The sequence below is a fragment of the Artemia sp. Qi Xiang Cuo genome, chromosome 16, assembly GCF_049724085.1.
Source record: "Artemia sp. Qi Xiang Cuo chromosome 16, ASM4972408v1, whole genome shotgun sequence".
NCBI classification, from domain to species: domain Eukaryota; kingdom Metazoa; phylum Arthropoda; class Branchiopoda; order Anostraca; family Artemiidae; genus Artemia; species Artemia sp. Qi Xiang Cuo.
The window spans coordinates 12862459-12880477 of NC_142809.1; the positions used below are offsets into that span (position 1 = coordinate 12862459).

Genomic DNA, 18019 nt, shown 5'->3' on the forward strand with positions numbered 1-18019 from the left:
CTCCTCTACCTTTTCTAAAACCACACTGCTCTTCTCTTAAAACTTTGTGTACGTTATCTCTCAGTCTAAAAAGTATCATATTACTAAGCAATTTGCTACCTACAGAGACCAGACTAATGCCTCGATAATTACCACACTCACTTTTATCACCTTTCTTATAAAGTGGCTTAATTAAGGTTTTCCTAAAATCGTTAGGTACTTCCCCTTTTTCAAAAATCATATTCATGATCTTCAATAACTTATTTCTAACCTCAGAGCCACCATATTTAAGAAACTCATTTACTACCCTATCAGCACCTGGAGCCTTATTATTCTTTAATCCTTTTAGTACTGTTGTTATTTCCTCCTCACAAAACAAATCTTCCTTCACATCCAAGGTATCACAAAGTTGATTGCACATTGAATTTTTCAAATTGGTGCATTGCGCTGACTTAGCGCATGTCAAAACAATTCGGCGCAAAGTGGGCGCATTTTGCCTTCACAATAACAATGACAAAACTGAAAGTTTTAAAGTCTAGTGTTTACTGACTACTTCTAATAAACAGATTCAGGAATCCGTCTATACAGGCAGGTGGAATTTTCGGAACCCCGTAGGGATTCTCATATCGTATTTCAGGCTCCATGACGACCTAAATTTTAAATTATCAAAGCGTGCATTATCCTTAGCGTGAAGAGCCAAATGGGAAAGTGGTCAAATTTCAATAAAAAAGAATACAGAAAAGAGTGAGAAAAGCTGACCATTGTTCGACATGGCTCAAGCAGCTCTTTCTGTCTTAAGCTTACCCATCAGCAACCTTTTCGTCGAGAGAGTGTTTTCTGTTATGAATCTTGTCAAGTACAAAATTCGAAACAGGATGCACCTTAAAATGTTTAACTTTACTGTGACCATCCGACTTAGGCTAAATTGCCAGGAAAAGTGCTGCAGGGACTTTGATCCTACGCCCGCTAAGCTGAATAGATTTACCATTGATATGTATGAAATCAAAAAACCATCCAATGAGAAATGAAAATGAAGATGAAACTCTTTAGGAAATATTGGGCGATATAGAAGGAGGGTTTGCTGTTTAACTTTGAAAATGATCTTGAATACTAGTCGAAGATAAATACAATATATTATTAAAATATATACAAAACTAATTCGAAGTTCATTAAAAGGAAAACACAAAGAAAATAACAATGGAACTGTTGAAGGACCTTGCCAAGCACAATTTTGTCTTATATGTATGTCTTTAGCTTCTGTTTCATGATAAAATCTCAGAAAATTGTCTTTAGCCTGCAATTTTATAAATAGTTGCATTAATAATGGCCAGTTTAATTTCTTGTCCTTGACTTGGTCGTTCTTGTCATTCTAATTTATATTTTGAAAGCTACGAAACATTTTGTTCTCATAACACTAAGTTTGAGAATTCATATCTTTTTGTAGCTTAGAATTGCAATGTCATAAAAACACTGTATAAAGAAGTAAACTTTGACATCACTTACCCAAATGACATTTTGGAGAGATCTGACCTTCAAGGTTCATGCTTCTCTTTAGTTCTACATTAGAAAATCCTATCTATTAGTTATTTTTATCAAATTTGCCTTTAACTTCAAAGTTTTTGTACAACTTATCTATATTGTAAGACCAGTATACAGAGTACCTATTTCTTTTGTTAGTTCTTTAATCACAATTTCTATTGTTGATAGGGAATAATTCAGCACATTAGCCAGAATGTAATATAATATACCACCTGAGATATCGGCAAATATTTTTTTGTTTTGTTAGATCTTCTTTAATTTCCTTTTTTATTTAGTTTTTTGACACACCAGAGAAGTAAGGAAAATATCTTTCTTGTCAAGCATGAGACTGAGATAAAAAAATTTCGACCACAAAAGCGCATGTAATCAGTCAAAAATGCTTCACTGTTTCAGATTTCGGAATATGGTGCCGAAATCTGTCAATGAAGGCTGAATCCTACCAATTTGGAGTTTTAGCATTCTTAAAAGAGAAATTCAAACGATCTGGTAACATTGCCTCTAATCTTTTTTTTTTTTTTTTTTTTTGCACCCATCCCTGCAAAATCTAATTTACCTTACCTTACCTTAAATCGCATTGTCCAGCGAAATAAGGAAAAATCCTGTAGAGTCGCTTGTCAGTGACGATGGGGAGTCACGGGTTAGGCGGCGTCCCACTCTGTTTTCCATGGTTTGGTGGACCAAATATTATAAATGGCGATCTTGAATGCATTTACAGAGGGAGCGGTGACAGCTGCATTGGGAAGACTGTTCCAGGGGCCCACCACTCTATTGGAGAAGTAGTGGTTGCGGAGTCTGCTGTGAGCTCTCTTCCTGAGTAGCTTCTTACTATGCCCTCTTGTCATGAATGATTCCTCAAGTTGTAAAGGACTCTGAGAAGAGGAATCAGCATGCAGTAGCTTGTAAGCCATAATGACATCGCCCCTCCGCTGTCTGTAGACAAGTGTGGGGAGCTGTAGTTTGTTCAGGTGGGATGGATAGTTGAGGTTCTTGCATCCATCAATAGCTTTGGTTGCACGCCTTTGAACAGACTCTATTTTCTGTTGGTCACTTTTATTAGGAGGCGTGGCAACACACATCCCGAACTCCAGCAATGGTCGCACGAGACCCTTGTACAGTTTTGTCATGACTTTAGATAATCTGCTACGTACTGTACGCTTAATTATTCCAAGCGTCTGAGATGCTTTGGCAACCGCTGTATGTGTGTGTTTGTTGAATTTTAGTTCTTCATCGACGACTATTCCCAAATCTCTTTCAGCTGCCAAGGAACCAATCGATTGTCTAAAGCCATCCCCCCCACTCATATGGTACTGCCACTTCTCATTCTTTTTCCCTAAATATACCGCCTTGCACTTCTGGATGTTAAACTCAAGCTTCCATTGGCGGGCCCAAAGGGAAAGTGCATCCAGGTCTTCCTGTATGGTGGCTCTAGTCGCTGACGACTCCGAGGGCCCAATAGGCTTTGAATCATCGGCATAGAAGCTCATCTTATTTCTTACAGCCCGTGGAGCATCATTAATGTAAATATTGAAAAGTGTTGGGCCCAAGATCGTTCCTTGTGGCACGCCACTATCAACTCCAGCAACTTCTGAGAAAAACTCTTGTACTTTATCCCCAAACACTCTAACTCTCTGCTTTCTTCCTGAGAAGAACTGCATCACCCATTCAACAACCTCCACATGTATCCCGGTAGCTAAATGTTTAGCCTACAAACGACGATGGCAAACTTTGTCAAAAGCCTTTGCAAAGTCTAATAAAATCATATAAACAGGGATACCCTGGTCTAGCAGTTCGGTGACACATTCATATGCGTCAATAAGATTTGTCTAGACCGAGCGTCCAGATCTGAATCCATGTCGGCTATCGGTAAGTAGTTTATTGTCAATCAGGTGTTTCATAACAGTGGTGTTTGCAATTCCTTCGAGGATTTTACTGACTGTCGTGGTGATGCTAATTGGTCGGTAATTGGCAGCACAGTTCCTGCTTCCACCCTTGTGAACAGGTGGAATATTCGCATTTCTCCAATCTCGAGGGACTTTTTTCGTGTCAAGAGACTTCTGGAACAGTTTTTCAAGGGGAAGGGCAAGCTCCGCATGAGCCTCTTTCAAAGTTTTACCCTGAATTTCAAACTCCACCCAAAAAAATTTATAGCGAAAATGCGTCGATTGCGCATTTTCGCCTCCCTTGGTCCGCTATCTAAGTCAGGCAAATGGCATCATTGGCTTTAACTATAAGCAATGATTTTAAAATTAATAGCACGTGTAAACCTGTTATTTGTGTTTGTATTGGTATGAATATATTAGATTTAGCTACAGTAAAATCAAATATCTTAAATATTGCTCATTCTCTATTCAAAAGTGTAATGGCAATTGTTTCAACAATTGCACCCCACCCCTCTACCAAATACTTTCTGACATTATGCTTCTAAAAAATATTGCTGTAGATAGCCTATTCAACCCAGAGTTGCTGCCCTGGGATAAAAATCGCTAGATTGTTGATTAGAAATCAAAAGAATTATTTAATACTATTTATCACTGTAATTAATAATTGTTTTGCTTCTTTACCATATTCTATACAGGCACAACTACAGGAAGGGGGTAAAATTACCCTCCTAGATGTGGAAAAATACCTTTAGATTGACGTTTCGTTTTTTATCATGCAAAAATTACCCTTTATATTTACAAAGATAGCCAAAAATTAATCAAAGTATTTTCTTTTTCTGGTAAAATTCTATTTTAGCTACTTTTGGCTTGGAAAGCAGTTGGGTTAGGCTAGGAAGTTGATACTTTTCAGGGATGGGTCTACAGGCTAAAATATGAATAAATTTTTGTCAGTTCATATTATTGACTTACAAATAAAGTGAACATAGGCCTACCACTTGATGCCTTGTTTTCTTCTCTTTACAAATAGCCTATAATACTTGCTTCTATCAGAAATTCAAATTTACCCACATCCACCCCCCTAATGTGCAAATATATACCCTGAATTGGAATATACCATGAATTGTCTACAGCAAAGTTATGAATCACAATATTCAGTGCTATTTTTGTTGGTGGCATTCACAAAAACTTGAAACAGTAGGAAAACATTTTATATTTGAGTTGTCTAATAAATGAGGTTTGAATTGTTATAAATAAGTGTTTTTGGAATATGTTACTCTTGAATAGCTTATGTATAAACTAGTAATATTTTTAACTGCTTTTTAATAACTTACCTAGTGTTGATAACTTCTTTGTGTGGTTACAATTCAGGGTATGTATTTGCACTTTAGGGGGGTGAGGGTGGGTAAATTTGAATTTCCAATTGAAGCAATTATTATATTTGTAAAGTGCATAAAAAAGGCATCAAGTGGTATATTCCTAAGTCAATAATATGAACTGCCAAATATTTACTGAACTATGTCCTGGGAAGGTATTTTGAAGCACCTACCTCCACTCCTTCTCCCTCTAGAGCTCCCTGACCTTTGATGATCTTTGAAAATTTGTGTGTTACAAAAGTAAAACCTTGCAAAATAGTTCTACTGCTTAAATGAAGTAAAACAAAATGTTTTCAGTTTCACAACTTTGCTCAACCTCAATTTAAAAAATTTTAAAGATATTCATTCCTAAATTTTGAGAAAAAACATTGTATAGCTTAAAATTCTACTCAAATTACAGGAATTACATTTTTGAACTTAAGCCAGAGATAAAGAAATTATTTTTTTGAAATTATTTCCTGGGACATACTTTAGCCTGTAGACCCATCCTTGAAAGTTCTATTTTTCTAACTGAACCCCTTTCCAAGATAGCCAAAAGTAGCTAAAGTGGAATTTTACCCTTTTTCTTTTTATTGTTTTCCTTGTCAATTCAAAACCCCCATTTTCCCCCCCAAAAAATATAGAAACTATTTTCTTTTTACTCTAGTTGAGCTAGTATAATTACTGGGACACCAGGGCAATTTAGAAAATGACCTTTTTATATTTTCATGGAAAAAATTGGTTCTACCCTTCACAAATTTTGATAAGCATCAGTCTTATTGCTACTTTAATAAACAAAAGAGGTACTTGTTAATTATACAGAACATGCCCAAGAAGTAAAGTTATGTTAATCCTAATAAAATATCCCAAAGTGTGATAAAGTAGGCTAGAATACTTTGGTTTATATAATAATATAATTTGGGCTATATATTTGCACATTAGGGGTGCGGGGGTAAAGTAACCTAATCTTACCCCCCCCCCTTAATGGGCAAATATATAGCCTAGGTTATACCAGTCCAATGCATTCTGTCACCTGTTAGTTGTCTTTGTGGCTATGAAACTGGTTTTTGTAGATTCTACATTATCCTTATTATCCTTAGCATACTTTCATCCCCAGACCTATCCTCAAGGGCTGCATGGATCATGTTAAATCTAAAGGTACAGTTTAGGAACTTTCAACTGTGCTAAACAAAATGATTATCTCAAACTTTTGATCAAACAATTTTTTGGGAAAAGAGGGACATGGTAGTGGGGGCTAGTAGCAATCAACACTTTTGCAGATAGGGGCTTGAAACCTCTGCAGTAGGATTCTCTGATACAGCAAATCTAATGGTTTGATTCTAAATAAAATTCCTTGACTTTTAGTGGATGTTTCCTCCCTATTGCAGTTTCTTAGCCTTTTATGGGTAAAACAATGCTTAATGAATCTTATATAATTGGAATCAACATAATAAGTTGATGATATGTCAATTGATATCAAGATTCCATTTCTAGAGTTTTGGTTAGCACATAAATCCAAAAAATCAAAGAAAAGGATGTTATCTGCACTTATTAGGTGTGTCAATTACAAATAAGAAAATTTGGAGAATTATTGGAGTTTTTATTAGATATTATAAGTAAAGATTAAAACCATTAGCCAACTCCCAGAGTAGATACCCCCCCTTACTCCCAACCAACTTCAATTACCAAATTACAATCAGTTTGATCTATCTAGATATATTACAAATCCTATTATAAAAAGCACTAAGTCCTATTTTTTTTTCAGTGACTTATTTTTTTATTTAGAAAATTATGTTTAATGTATATCAACCTTCTTATTTTTCAATGACTCTATTTCTGTTCTATTTGCAGACATAGAGGGTGTATTCATATCCAACATTCACTCCACTTTCAAAGATTTTAACAGAAGGAAATCTAACTTAGAACTGATAGATTGTAGAGATAAACAACCATAAATATGAAGACAAAGATTTGATCTGAGCAAATGTTGTGAAATATGAAGTATAGAACATTTTTGCAATTAACTAGGTTTGCCCTGGGGCAACTAGGTTGCTCTGGGGTCTATAACTGATATAGGGGAGGGTGGGGATGGTTGGTCAGTGGGGCAGGTTGAACACTTGGATATTTGTCTGCCATCTGTTGGAAAAAAATTGGAAACTCCTACTGAATATGAGGAATTACAGTGCAGTCATGCCATGAAAAAATGGCAGCAGTAGCCTTGATGTGAAAAGAGTGGACAAAACTTTTCTAGTTTTTTTTTAGTTTTTTTTTCAGAATTGTTGCTAGACTTAATGTTGTTTTGTTAGAGAATGAGAAGGCCAATCTCAGAAATGATTCCAGGATATAGCAGCCTATTAATTGGTTTCCTTTTAGACTTGGAAGTAAGCTCTCAACATTATTAGTTTTTCATAGAACCATGTTTTTGTTTGTGCGTCCTGTGTGGGGCAGGTTGGACATGTTTTTGGGAGGAAGGTTGGTCATTCTGAAGATGCACTGTCCAACCTGCCCCACTGGGTTAAAAAAACAGTAAATTCACATTTCTTCCATAAGTGCAGATCAGTATATTTTTGTTTTTGGTTATTATTATGTCATCTCTCTAGGTGAGATCCAAAAGAAATGCAGACTTAGGCTACAATAGAAAAACACAAAATGGGACCATTCCCCCAGAAGTCATGAGACAAGCTGTGCAAAAAGTACTGGAAGGTGGAAAATTTGCCACTATTGCATGTGAGATGGATATCCCCCACTCTACTCTAAAACGCTATGCCCACAAATTCTCTGAAGAAGGTCGTACAAGTGCAACCAATGTTAGTAATGTTACAGTCTTGAGCTACATCTTGTCAGAGCATCCCATTTTCAGCACGGACTGTCTCCAAAAGAAGTCAGAACCTTGGCATTTGAGTTTGTGCAGAAACTCGGTAAGGATATTTGTCATTGGGAAGAAGCTAGAACAGCTGGTAAGGACTTGCTCTGGGCCTTCTTACGGTGTAACCCAATGCTTTCTCTCAGATCTCCAGAAGCAACAAGTATTGCAAGGGCAACTGCTTTTAACAGACCTGTAGTCAATGCTTTTTTTTGACACATACAAGGAACTGTTGCATAAATATAGTTTTGCTGCTTGTGATGTTTGGAATCTAGACAAGATTGGCCCCACTTTGATCAGAATCCAAGAAAAACAGTTGCTGAGAAGGGAAATAAACAAGTTGGCAGGATTACATCTGGAGAAAGAGGGGTACTAGTTACCATGTGCACAGCTGTGTCAGCTGAAGGCACTATTATCCCAACATTCATGATTTTCCCAAGGGTAAAGTATCTCCCACACATGATGAAGGGATTTCCGCCAGGGAGTGTGGGTGTTTCTCATTCCTCAGGATGGATGACTAGAGAGAACTTTGTTGTTTTTCTGGAGCACTTTATTTGCCATAGCAAGCCAAGCATTGACAGACCAGTGCTGCTTCTAATGGACAATCATGCCAGTCATGTTAACATTGAGTCACCTGAGCTTATGAAAAAGTCTCACACTGTCACGTTAACCTTCCCACCCCACACAAGCCATAAACTGCAGCCTGTTTGACAACTTCTCGAGCGCCTGTGGCATTAGTGACTGCTGCTACTAGTCAAGAAGTAGTAAGACCCTATCCAAAAGCTCGACCAAAAAGAACTGATGCAATCAAAAAAAAGAAGGGCAAATCTCAAGTTATCACAAATACACCAGTTAAAAATGCCTTGATTGAAGAACTGTCAGCTAAGAAGAAACGAAAAATTTGGAAGTTTGTTTTTATTGGGATGAGAAACACCAGTAAATCAATAAAAATACTACAGAAGTAAGGGCACTTTTCGCCAAAGCAGAAGCAAGCTCTGTTAGTGAAGAGAAATGGTCTTGGACAATGACTTGGATCTTGATGGTGATTTGGATGATATTCCAACTGAAAAGGACGAAATCAGTGTGGGTGATTTTGTTCTTGTGGCATTTGTCAGCAAGAAGAAGAAAAAATACTTTGCAGGTCAAGTGAAGGAAGAAACGAGTGAGGGATATGTTGTGACCTTCCTTCATAGGAAATCTCCCACATGGAAATTTGTTTTCCCAGAAGTAATTGACGAAGCTGTAGTCCCTCAAAGTGATATTGTTTTGAAGCTCCCAGTTCCCACAACCTCTGGAGGGACTGAACGTGATGTGAAAGCACTAGTGTTTGATGTTTATCTTGGGGAGTACTCAGTTGAATAAGTCATATCTTTTTCAGTTTTTGTTGTGCTTGAAGCTGAACAGTTGATAATTGAAGTTGAAAAAATTGAGTTTGAAGCAAAATATACACCTTGTAAATGAAACAAGACTACTACTGTAATTGTGTCAGGTCTTGGAAGTAAAACAAAGATGACCAACCTACCCCATGTCCATGACCAAGCTGTCCACCATTGGGGCACATTGGTCACTTTTGACCTCACCTGTTAAAAATGTTGGTGAAAAAAAAAATAATGGATGCATAAATCTAAAAAAAAATCAAAGAAGCTAGAACAATGAATGCTGCATCTTTCTATGTCAAAACCGTTCTTCTGGTCTTCATACTTTGGCTAAACTTTCTTTTAGAACAAAAATGTGACCAACCATCCCCACCCTCCCCTAGACATATGATGGGAAATTGGAAGTTTCAAAGGCAGTATATTTGCAAAAATGCTAATCTGGAACATATTATAAACTGTAGTAGTGAGTCACTATTTTGTGTGTTTTTTTTTTATCAATTAGCTTCTTGTATGATTTATTCAATTGAATCATGAATCCATGTGCTATATCATTGAAAATTACTATATTTAGGAAAAAACCTCTAGTTTTAGAACAAAAATCACTATAAATCACTAGCTAGAAGAAAATCGCTTGGCAACATAAAAAATCGCTAGAAATAGTGGTAAATCACTAGTGGTGGCAACCCTGATTCAATCTCTGATATACAGTAGTCAACTTATTGCAGATCCTGTGGTGGTGGTTGAAATTATCAGTAAAGATGGAGTAGTTTAAATTACTGACCTAGGAATAAGCTGAAAATATCACTCAGTGCCTTTTTTATGTTCTGAATTTGTGAGTAAAGTGATTATTTTATTCAGAAATTTTGTAAATTTTAAGCAATTGTATATTATATATTTAGGTGAGTCTATTTGAGTTTTATGTATATTTTTTAGTTTTAGTTTTTTTTTTTATCTATGCTGAAGACACCTTGTTTGATACAGACGAAATATTTGTTTTTGTTTTTTCTTTCTTTGTTTTCATTTACTGGCCATAGACCCGTTTGTTGTATTTGTATTTTCTATCTTTTGTATTCAGAAAGAGCATAAGAAAGGTATTGAGTGGTATGTTCATGTGATTCCTAAGTCAGTAAATCCATATTTACTGAAATCTCAATCAACAATTCTCGTTTTTTGTTTCTTCTGAATTGGCTACTGTTTTTGGTAAATTTGCAATTTGTAACATAATTTAGCTAGGATGAAAGTGAATGTATCACTTGATGCCTATTTTTATGTTCTTCATAATTCGATAATTGCTACTGGGGTATATTGCATTCTGACCTCTTAAAGGGCTTAAAACAGTCCATAGTAACTAAAAATCTAAAAATATATTTATAAAAAAACTGGCCTGTGGGAAATAATTGCAATTTTTAGCTGATTCAGTTATAGCAAAATGTTATTTTGAAAACAAAATCACAAATATAAAAAAAGCTAGAAGCCCCCTCAAAAATAGCATCAGTTTTGCTGTAACATCATTTTTGAGTGGTTTCAGGCTCTTTTTAAAAATTCCAGAAAATTTGTTTTCAAAATAACATTTCAATATTTAAGAATAAGGAAAATAATAGTTACTATTCCTGAATCAGCTCCAAATGGCGAATTTTTCTCACTAGACAGGTTTTTTTTTTAGAAATATGCTTATAAACTATTGGCTACTGTAGATTGTTTTACCTTTTGGGACACCAAGGCTGTACCCAGAGGGGGGTTAGGGGGGTTTGAACCCCTCCTGAAATGTGATTTTGATTCGTAAAAATTGTTTGTGTAACCTTCCCTCCCCCCGAAAAAAAAATCTTTGAGTAAAACCCCATCTGAAAACAAATCCTGGGTGCAGCCTTGGGCACCATTAAGGGTTCAAAATATAATTTCACCCTGAAGCAATTATTGAATTAAAAAAGGCATCAGATCATGTATTTATTTGCATCCTAGCTAAATTTTGTTGAAAGCTGCAAATGTAGCCTCTTTTATGCCCTCCTCCTGTATATGATAAATTGCTTAAGATGGAACCTATTTCTTACTGACTCAATGGTTCTAAAGGAATTTATCAAGGAGGCACACTTGTGCCTCTATAAAGAGGCGACCCACCACAATGTTAAGCGATTTCAGGTCCTAGAGGTCGCAGAGAGACGGCGGTAATCGCATTTTGTAGCCCAAGCTCAAACTAAGAAACTTGCAAAATTTCATCCTCCTCCGACTTTATCTTCATGGGGTAAACTGGGCCGGAAGTTTGGACCCTCCCACCACAGCCCCCCTTAACGTTGTCCGATTGGGCTGAAATTTAGAGGTTGAGCTTTCCTAGGGCCCGGGAGCTTATCCTCGAAATTTCAGCTCAATCCGATCACTCCTTCCCTGTTTTCAAAAAACCAAATATAGCCACTAAAAATGCCTCATTTCTTTTTTTTTCTTAGCCACACCTACAGGGCACAGTTGGCAACGGATCCGGTTGAATGAGGGCTCATTCGAAGCAGAATTCAACCTGTTAGGGCCTTTTGATTTTTTCAGACCGAAAAAATTATCTCCCGAATTTACATTTACGAAAAACCTTGTTTTCCTATATTACCCCATGTTAATTTTTCCCACAACAACCCCCCTTTAACGTTGTCTGATCGGGTTGAAATTTAAAGGATAATCTTTCCTAGGGCCTGGGAGCTTATCCTCGAAATGTCAGCTCAATTTAATCACTCCTTCCTTGTTTTCCAAAAACCAAATATCAAGTTTTGCTTGCGTCAAAAAGATTCATCACGTTACTAAAAAACAATTTCAATTATGTCTCTTTAGTGTAGCGGTGAGACTCCTCGCTGTCAGGCGGAAAACTTAAGTTCGATTCACCGTTAGATCAAATTTTTTATATACTGAATTTAAATTTTTTTTAAAAAACTCAGTTTCTTTTTTAAATTATTTGAAAAAAATTATGTTTTCTAAAGAGTTAAAGAGGCTGAGTTACAAGGTCGACCCTTAAAACACCCTGTCGAGAAAGAAAAGAATAATACACAATCATCTAACAGTTAGTCAAGCAATAATAAGTAATAAACTGTACAAAAACGTGCAGAAATTATTTGAAAAAAACTACGTTTTCTAAAGAGTTAAAGAGGCTGAGTTACAAGGTCGAACCTTAAAACGTACAGGGATTAGGAGGCACAGTTGGAGCGACAGTAAGGAGCGACATTAAATCTTAAAACGAACAGAAATTATTCCGTATATGAAAGAGGCTGTGCCCTCCTCAACGCCTCGCTCTTTACGCTAAAGTTTGAGTTTCTCACAACTCTTTTTTTAAACAATAAAAACTTAAGCATAAAGAGCGAGGCGTGGAGGAGGGGACAGTTTCTTTCATATACGGAATAATTTCTGTTCGTTTTAATATTTATTTTCGCTTTTTCATTTCAGTTTAAAAAACTTTTTCTTTTATTTAATTGATGCGAGAGCGGGGGGTTTGGGGGCAGGAGCCCCCCCAACTGTGCCTCCAGATCTCGGTACGTTTTAAGGTTCGACCTTGTAACTCAGCCTCTTTAACTCTTTAGAAAACGTAGTTTTTTTCAAATAATGTCTTTTAAAACTGATAATTCATCTGGTCCAGACTGTATTCATCCTTGTATTCCACACTAATGATGAGCATTCTTGTCTCAGCCACTTCCCTTTCCCACAGAGGTAGGTTCACACAAGAGCAAAATTTGGTCATCATTGCAATTTAATTACCAATAGGCCTATTGATGATTATCAGTGCTATGTCAACTAATTTATTTAGATGACAAAACTCGATTCATATTGGAAAACTGAGCAATTTTTTTTAACATAATGACAACAGCAACAGAAGAAGTAGCTTGTATTGAAAATGATATGACTGAGAAGCTGACTATGGCTTGCCAAGTTCAGTTAAATTATTTGCAAAAAAAGTGAAGAGACACAAAAATGTATTTTTGTTCCTGAAAGCATTAAAGCAAAACATCATTCTGATCCATTTCAACTATATATTTTCAGTTTAATAAATGTTGGACAACTTTAAAATCTTGTGTGAACAAAATGGCAACCAAAATTGCTCATTGATGCAATTGTCAAATATTGCAATTGCAGCATTTTTTTTTTTTTTTTCATATGAACCAAGGGTTACAACACAAACCTACCAAATATTGTTACTTTGACCCTGGGAACAAAATTAGATTAGATTAGTTTAGATCATGCAATGCTCTTTCTAAATGTTAAAACTGTTACCTTTGCAATTTTATCAAAGACACCCCCTCCCCCTCCCGTAAAGCCTGATTCTAGCCCTGGGCTATAGACAAACTTTGCTGGTTTTCTTGGTTTGCACTATTTGTTGTGTGCATAGGATAGAAATCAGACATAAAAAAGGAATTTTTGTGCCATTTTGCTCCCTGTTTGGTGCCCTTTTCAAATGTAATAAGTACTGCTCTCTGAATTGTATCCCAACTTATAGTTTTTTTTTGTACCTCTAGAGATCTTGGGGGTGCATTCACCCTACTTGGGAGCCTTTGCACTTGTGGAAGCGTTGTCATTTTCAGGAAATGGGGAAATATACCCACTTTTTCATCTTGGACTTTTTATTGTTATGTTTGATCTTAGTTCTTTATTTTTTCCCTTTTCTAGATATTACTGCCATGCTTGTTTCCTTCACATGATCTTGATATTTTTAAAGCCTCCTTTGAAGCCATCAAAACTGCATGGCTTCTAAGTAGGATAACTAGGTCTTTCAAGGTTTATTTGTCACGACATCTCATAAAACGATTTCAGGCCCCTCTTCCTGATCCTTAGAAAGGCTAAAAAAAAATTATGGGAATAACTATTTTTACCATATGCATTTTAAATTAATTATGCTAACATTATTGCTCAAATCTCCCTTAGTCTTTTTATACCTCTAGACATTCTTGAAGGGTATTTGTCTTTGTTGGGAGCCCTTGTACTCGAGGAAGCAACCTCACTTTTGAAAAGTGGTGAAATCTATGTAGGCCTACTTTTTAATTTTGGGCATTTTTTATGTCTCATCTTAGTCTCCTTGTTTTTCGGGTTTTTTTTTATAGATATTTTTGTCTTCCTTGTTTCCTTAGCATGATGCTTTCAAAATGAACTTTTTCAAAATTTCCTGTGAAGATATCAAAACTTCTTGGCTTCTAAATAGGATAAACAGGTCTTTCAAGGTCTATTTGTCCTTAGGTCTTATAAAAAAAAATGATAGCCCCCCTTTCCTGGCCTTTAGAACAGGCTAGAAGAGTTTTACTGTAGTAGTTCTTTGCAGTATATATTCATATTTTTAGCCAACTGTGCAGATATTAAAGAACGGAGAACTTTGTGCAGAACAAAGATGAGTTAAAAGAATGGCAATCTTTGCAGAAAGATGTGAGATCTTAGATGTAAGATCTTAGGGCTGTTCTTTTACTCATCTTTGTGCTAAGATCTTACATCCTTTGGCAAAGAATGCTTAAAAGTGAAATATTAGCACTCTGATCTTACATCTTATAGCATTCTTTTGCTAACATCTTTCATCATTCTGCTCTGATCAGCATTCTAAGAACAATGATGATTATATTATCAAAGATCTCGCATTATTGTTCCATATTGCAGAAAGATGGTGTCCTTCACACTTTTTGCTAATATCGGCGATTTGTAAAATCTTAGAACAAAGATGAGGTAAAAGAACAGAAATCTTTGCAGAAAGATGTGAGATCTTAGTGCAAAAGAATGGCCCTATTATTTCTGAAATCCCTTTTAACTTTCCTTTTTAGACCTCTAGACATCCGGTGTGTGCATTTGTTCTGGTTGGGAGCCCTTGCCCTTGAAAAAAGTTTTTCATTTTTGAAAAGTGATGAAATGTACTCTCTTTTTAATTTAGAGTAAATTTATTTGTTATGTTTCATTTTAGCATCTTTATTTTTTCTTTTTTTTCTAGATTTTACTGTCGTGCTTATTTCCTTCACATGATCTTGATGTTTTCAAAGCCCCCTGTGAAGCCATCATAACTTCATGGGAAAGAATAGGATAACCACGCCTTTCATAGCCTAGTCTATTTGTCCTTGGGTCTTATAAAACGATTTCAGGCCCCTTTTCCTGACCTTTAGAACAGACTAGTTTTAGTTTTACTGTAATGATTCTTTTCAGTATTTAGTAGGCCTATATTTTTAGTCAATTGCACAGATATTATTTCTGAATCTCCCTTAAATTTTCTTTTTGTACCTCTAGATATCCTGGGAGTGCTTGGAGCCCATGCACTAAAGGAAAGTTTTTTTTTGAAAAGTGATGAAGTACTCACTTTTTAATGTAGGGTCAATTAATTTTTAATGTTTCATTTTAGCATCTTTATTTTTCCTTTTTCTAGATATTACTGCCTTGCTTGTTTCCTTCACATAATCCTGATGTTTTCAGAGCCCCATGTGAAAATAACAAAACTTCACAGCTTCATAATGGCATAACCAGGTGGGATGCAGAGTATTTTAGAAGTATTGCTGAACATGGATACGTTTATGAGAATCAGTTAGCCTTTTTTCCTCTGTTTCCTCTTGTTTTGAATCTTTCGGCAAATATTTCATATTTCTTTTTATTTGGATATATCAACTTTTCAACATGTATCAAATTTGCTGGATTAATAGTGAATTTAAGTGCTCATGTTATCACAACAGTTATCCTCCGTAAGTTAACTGATTTAACATTTCAAGACAAGAAATTCACCACTAGAGCTGTGATATTTTATTTATTTTCACCAGCTAAAATATTCTTCATTTCATTATACAGTGAATCATTATTCTGTTTTCTCACATTCTGTGGTCTTTATTATCTGAAAAAGAATAAGCCATTTAAAGCCACTCTTGTGTTTTCATTATCAGCAGCTACCATATCGAATGGCATTCTGAATATTGGTTATATATTGCATTATCACTTAAATAAGATTTATCTGATTGAAGAATCACATGAAATTAGGAGTTGTATACTTCAAATTTCACTTGAGGTATGTCTGATTGTGCTACCATTTATAGCATATTTATGGTATGGATATTATCTATTCTGTGAAAAAGCAAGTCTCCCTAGCGATTGTCTTTTGGAATATGGCATTAATAGGAATTACAATGTAAGAGGTATGTTTAACCCTGAATGGTGTTCATCTCATATACCCAACTTTTATGGATATGTTCAAAAAAGCCATTGGAATGTAGGATTTTTAAGGTATTATGAAGTTAAACAAGTTCCAAATTTTCTTCTTGCACTCCCTGTCGTATTGTTGATGATGAGTTTTGCTGTGACATTTTTTAATGCTAGAAGGGACTTGATATTCAATCTTGGTTTGAAAGGATCTGATGGCAACATCCATGCAGGGTTGATCAGAAGTTTTTATCCATTTGTTATTCATGGTGTATTCCTATGTGTATTTGGATTGTTTTTCATGCATGTCCAGGTAAGTTATGTTTTCCGTTATGACTTTTTCATTTTTCTGTATTTCAAATTGTAGCCATGCACGCAGCTAATCACTATTTTTCTAGAGAGGCGGGGGTGGTCACCAAACATAATTTAGTGGCTGTAATTAATAACTTTAGTCTATAATTAATTGATTTATAACAGTATGCATTTGAACTTAAAATCGCTATCATAGATAAATAGCAGGTCAAGTAAGGAGGGGGACATCAAATACAAACTTGGAAATCTTGTTTTGAAGGGATTAGATTTTACTGCCATGCAGGGTTGATCTGGAGTTTTCACTCATTTGTTGTTTATGGTGTATTCCTATGTGTATTTGGATTGCTTTTCATGCATGTCCAGGTAAGTTATGTTTTCCGTTATGACTTTTTTATTTTTCTGTATTTCAAATTGTAGCCATGCACGCAGCTAATCACTATTTTTCTAGAGAGAGGGGGGTGGTCACCAAACATAATTTTGTGGCTGTAATTAATAACTTTAGTCTATAATTAATTGATTTATAACAGTATGCATTTGAACTTAAAATCGCTATCATAGATAAATAGCAGGTCAAGTAAGGAGGGGGACATCAAATACAAACTTGGAAATCTTGTTTTGAAGGGATTAGATGTCACTGCCATGCAGGGTTGATCTGGAGTTTTCACTCATTTGGCGAATTCTTTTGAACCTTCTCATGAACCTTCTTTTTGGCGAGAAATTACCCGAGATGACTTGAGAGTAGGAGTACTGATTCGAGGAAATTTAGAGTTGGGGGGGGCAAAATTTTTCTCAAGTTTTTTTTAATGATGATAAAGGTGTTTTTTTCAAAAACTAGGGAAATGATTTTTGTTCCTTTTTTTAAATGAAAATACTAACAAAGGTTTTTTTTCAAAATTTAGGGGGGGGAGCAATTGCCCTAACCCATTTAATTGGCGCCCCTTCTTTAGAGTATAACTTTAAACCTGAAATACCAGGAGGAATTCGTCGATTATTCTTTATCACCTGAAGAAGTTTATTTTCTATCAGAATTGAGCATTACCTTATCTTTTGTGTTTCAGGTCACAACAAGGATGGTAGCATCATCGTCGCCTTTGCTCTACTGGATTGCTGCCTGGGTCTGCAAAACCCATGCAATCAACATAAACTTCAATTTTAGTGATGTGTTTATATTTTTTACCAATACCTCAGTGCCGTCTATTGAAAAAGCAACCAAACTATTTTTTATAGGATATGCTATAATTGGATGTGTAGCTTTCTCATTGTACCTGCCATGGACATGATCTGGCAGAATATATTTTTATTTTTTCTTACTGGCTCTATTTGATTTATAGATACAGGCACTAAAGTGTATATAGAGTATGTTTACATTTATTCTATTCGATGGTAATACCAAAAATAGGCATTTTTCAACGAAAATACCCAAAAAGATTTTTTTTTTATCCCAGGTCGAGGGGCGTATTGTTGTTCTTTTCTATGAAAATGCCAAAAATGGAATTTTTTATGAAAACACCAAAAAATATATTTTTAAAAATATATGGGGAGGAGGAAATTCAATTTAAAAAAAATTAAAATACCAAAAAGGGCAGTTCTAATGAAAACACCAGAAAG

General features: G+C 35.5%; 1 protein-coding gene across 1 annotated transcript; it reads left to right on the forward strand.

The window, feature by feature from the left end:
* Window positions 1–3752: 3752 nt before the first annotated feature.
* On the forward strand, window positions 3753–17738 carry LOC148942581 (GPI alpha-1,6-mannosyltransferase 2-like). Its single transcript, XM_089102309.1, has 3 exons — window positions 3753–3803; window positions 15342–16412; window positions 17470–17738. The coding sequence occupies exons 1-3, from the start codon at window positions 3753–3755 to the stop codon at window positions 17689–17691; spliced, it is 1344 nt and encodes a 447-aa protein (XP_088958435.1). The 3' UTR covers window positions 17692–17738.
* Window positions 17739–18019: the final 281 nt, after the last annotated feature.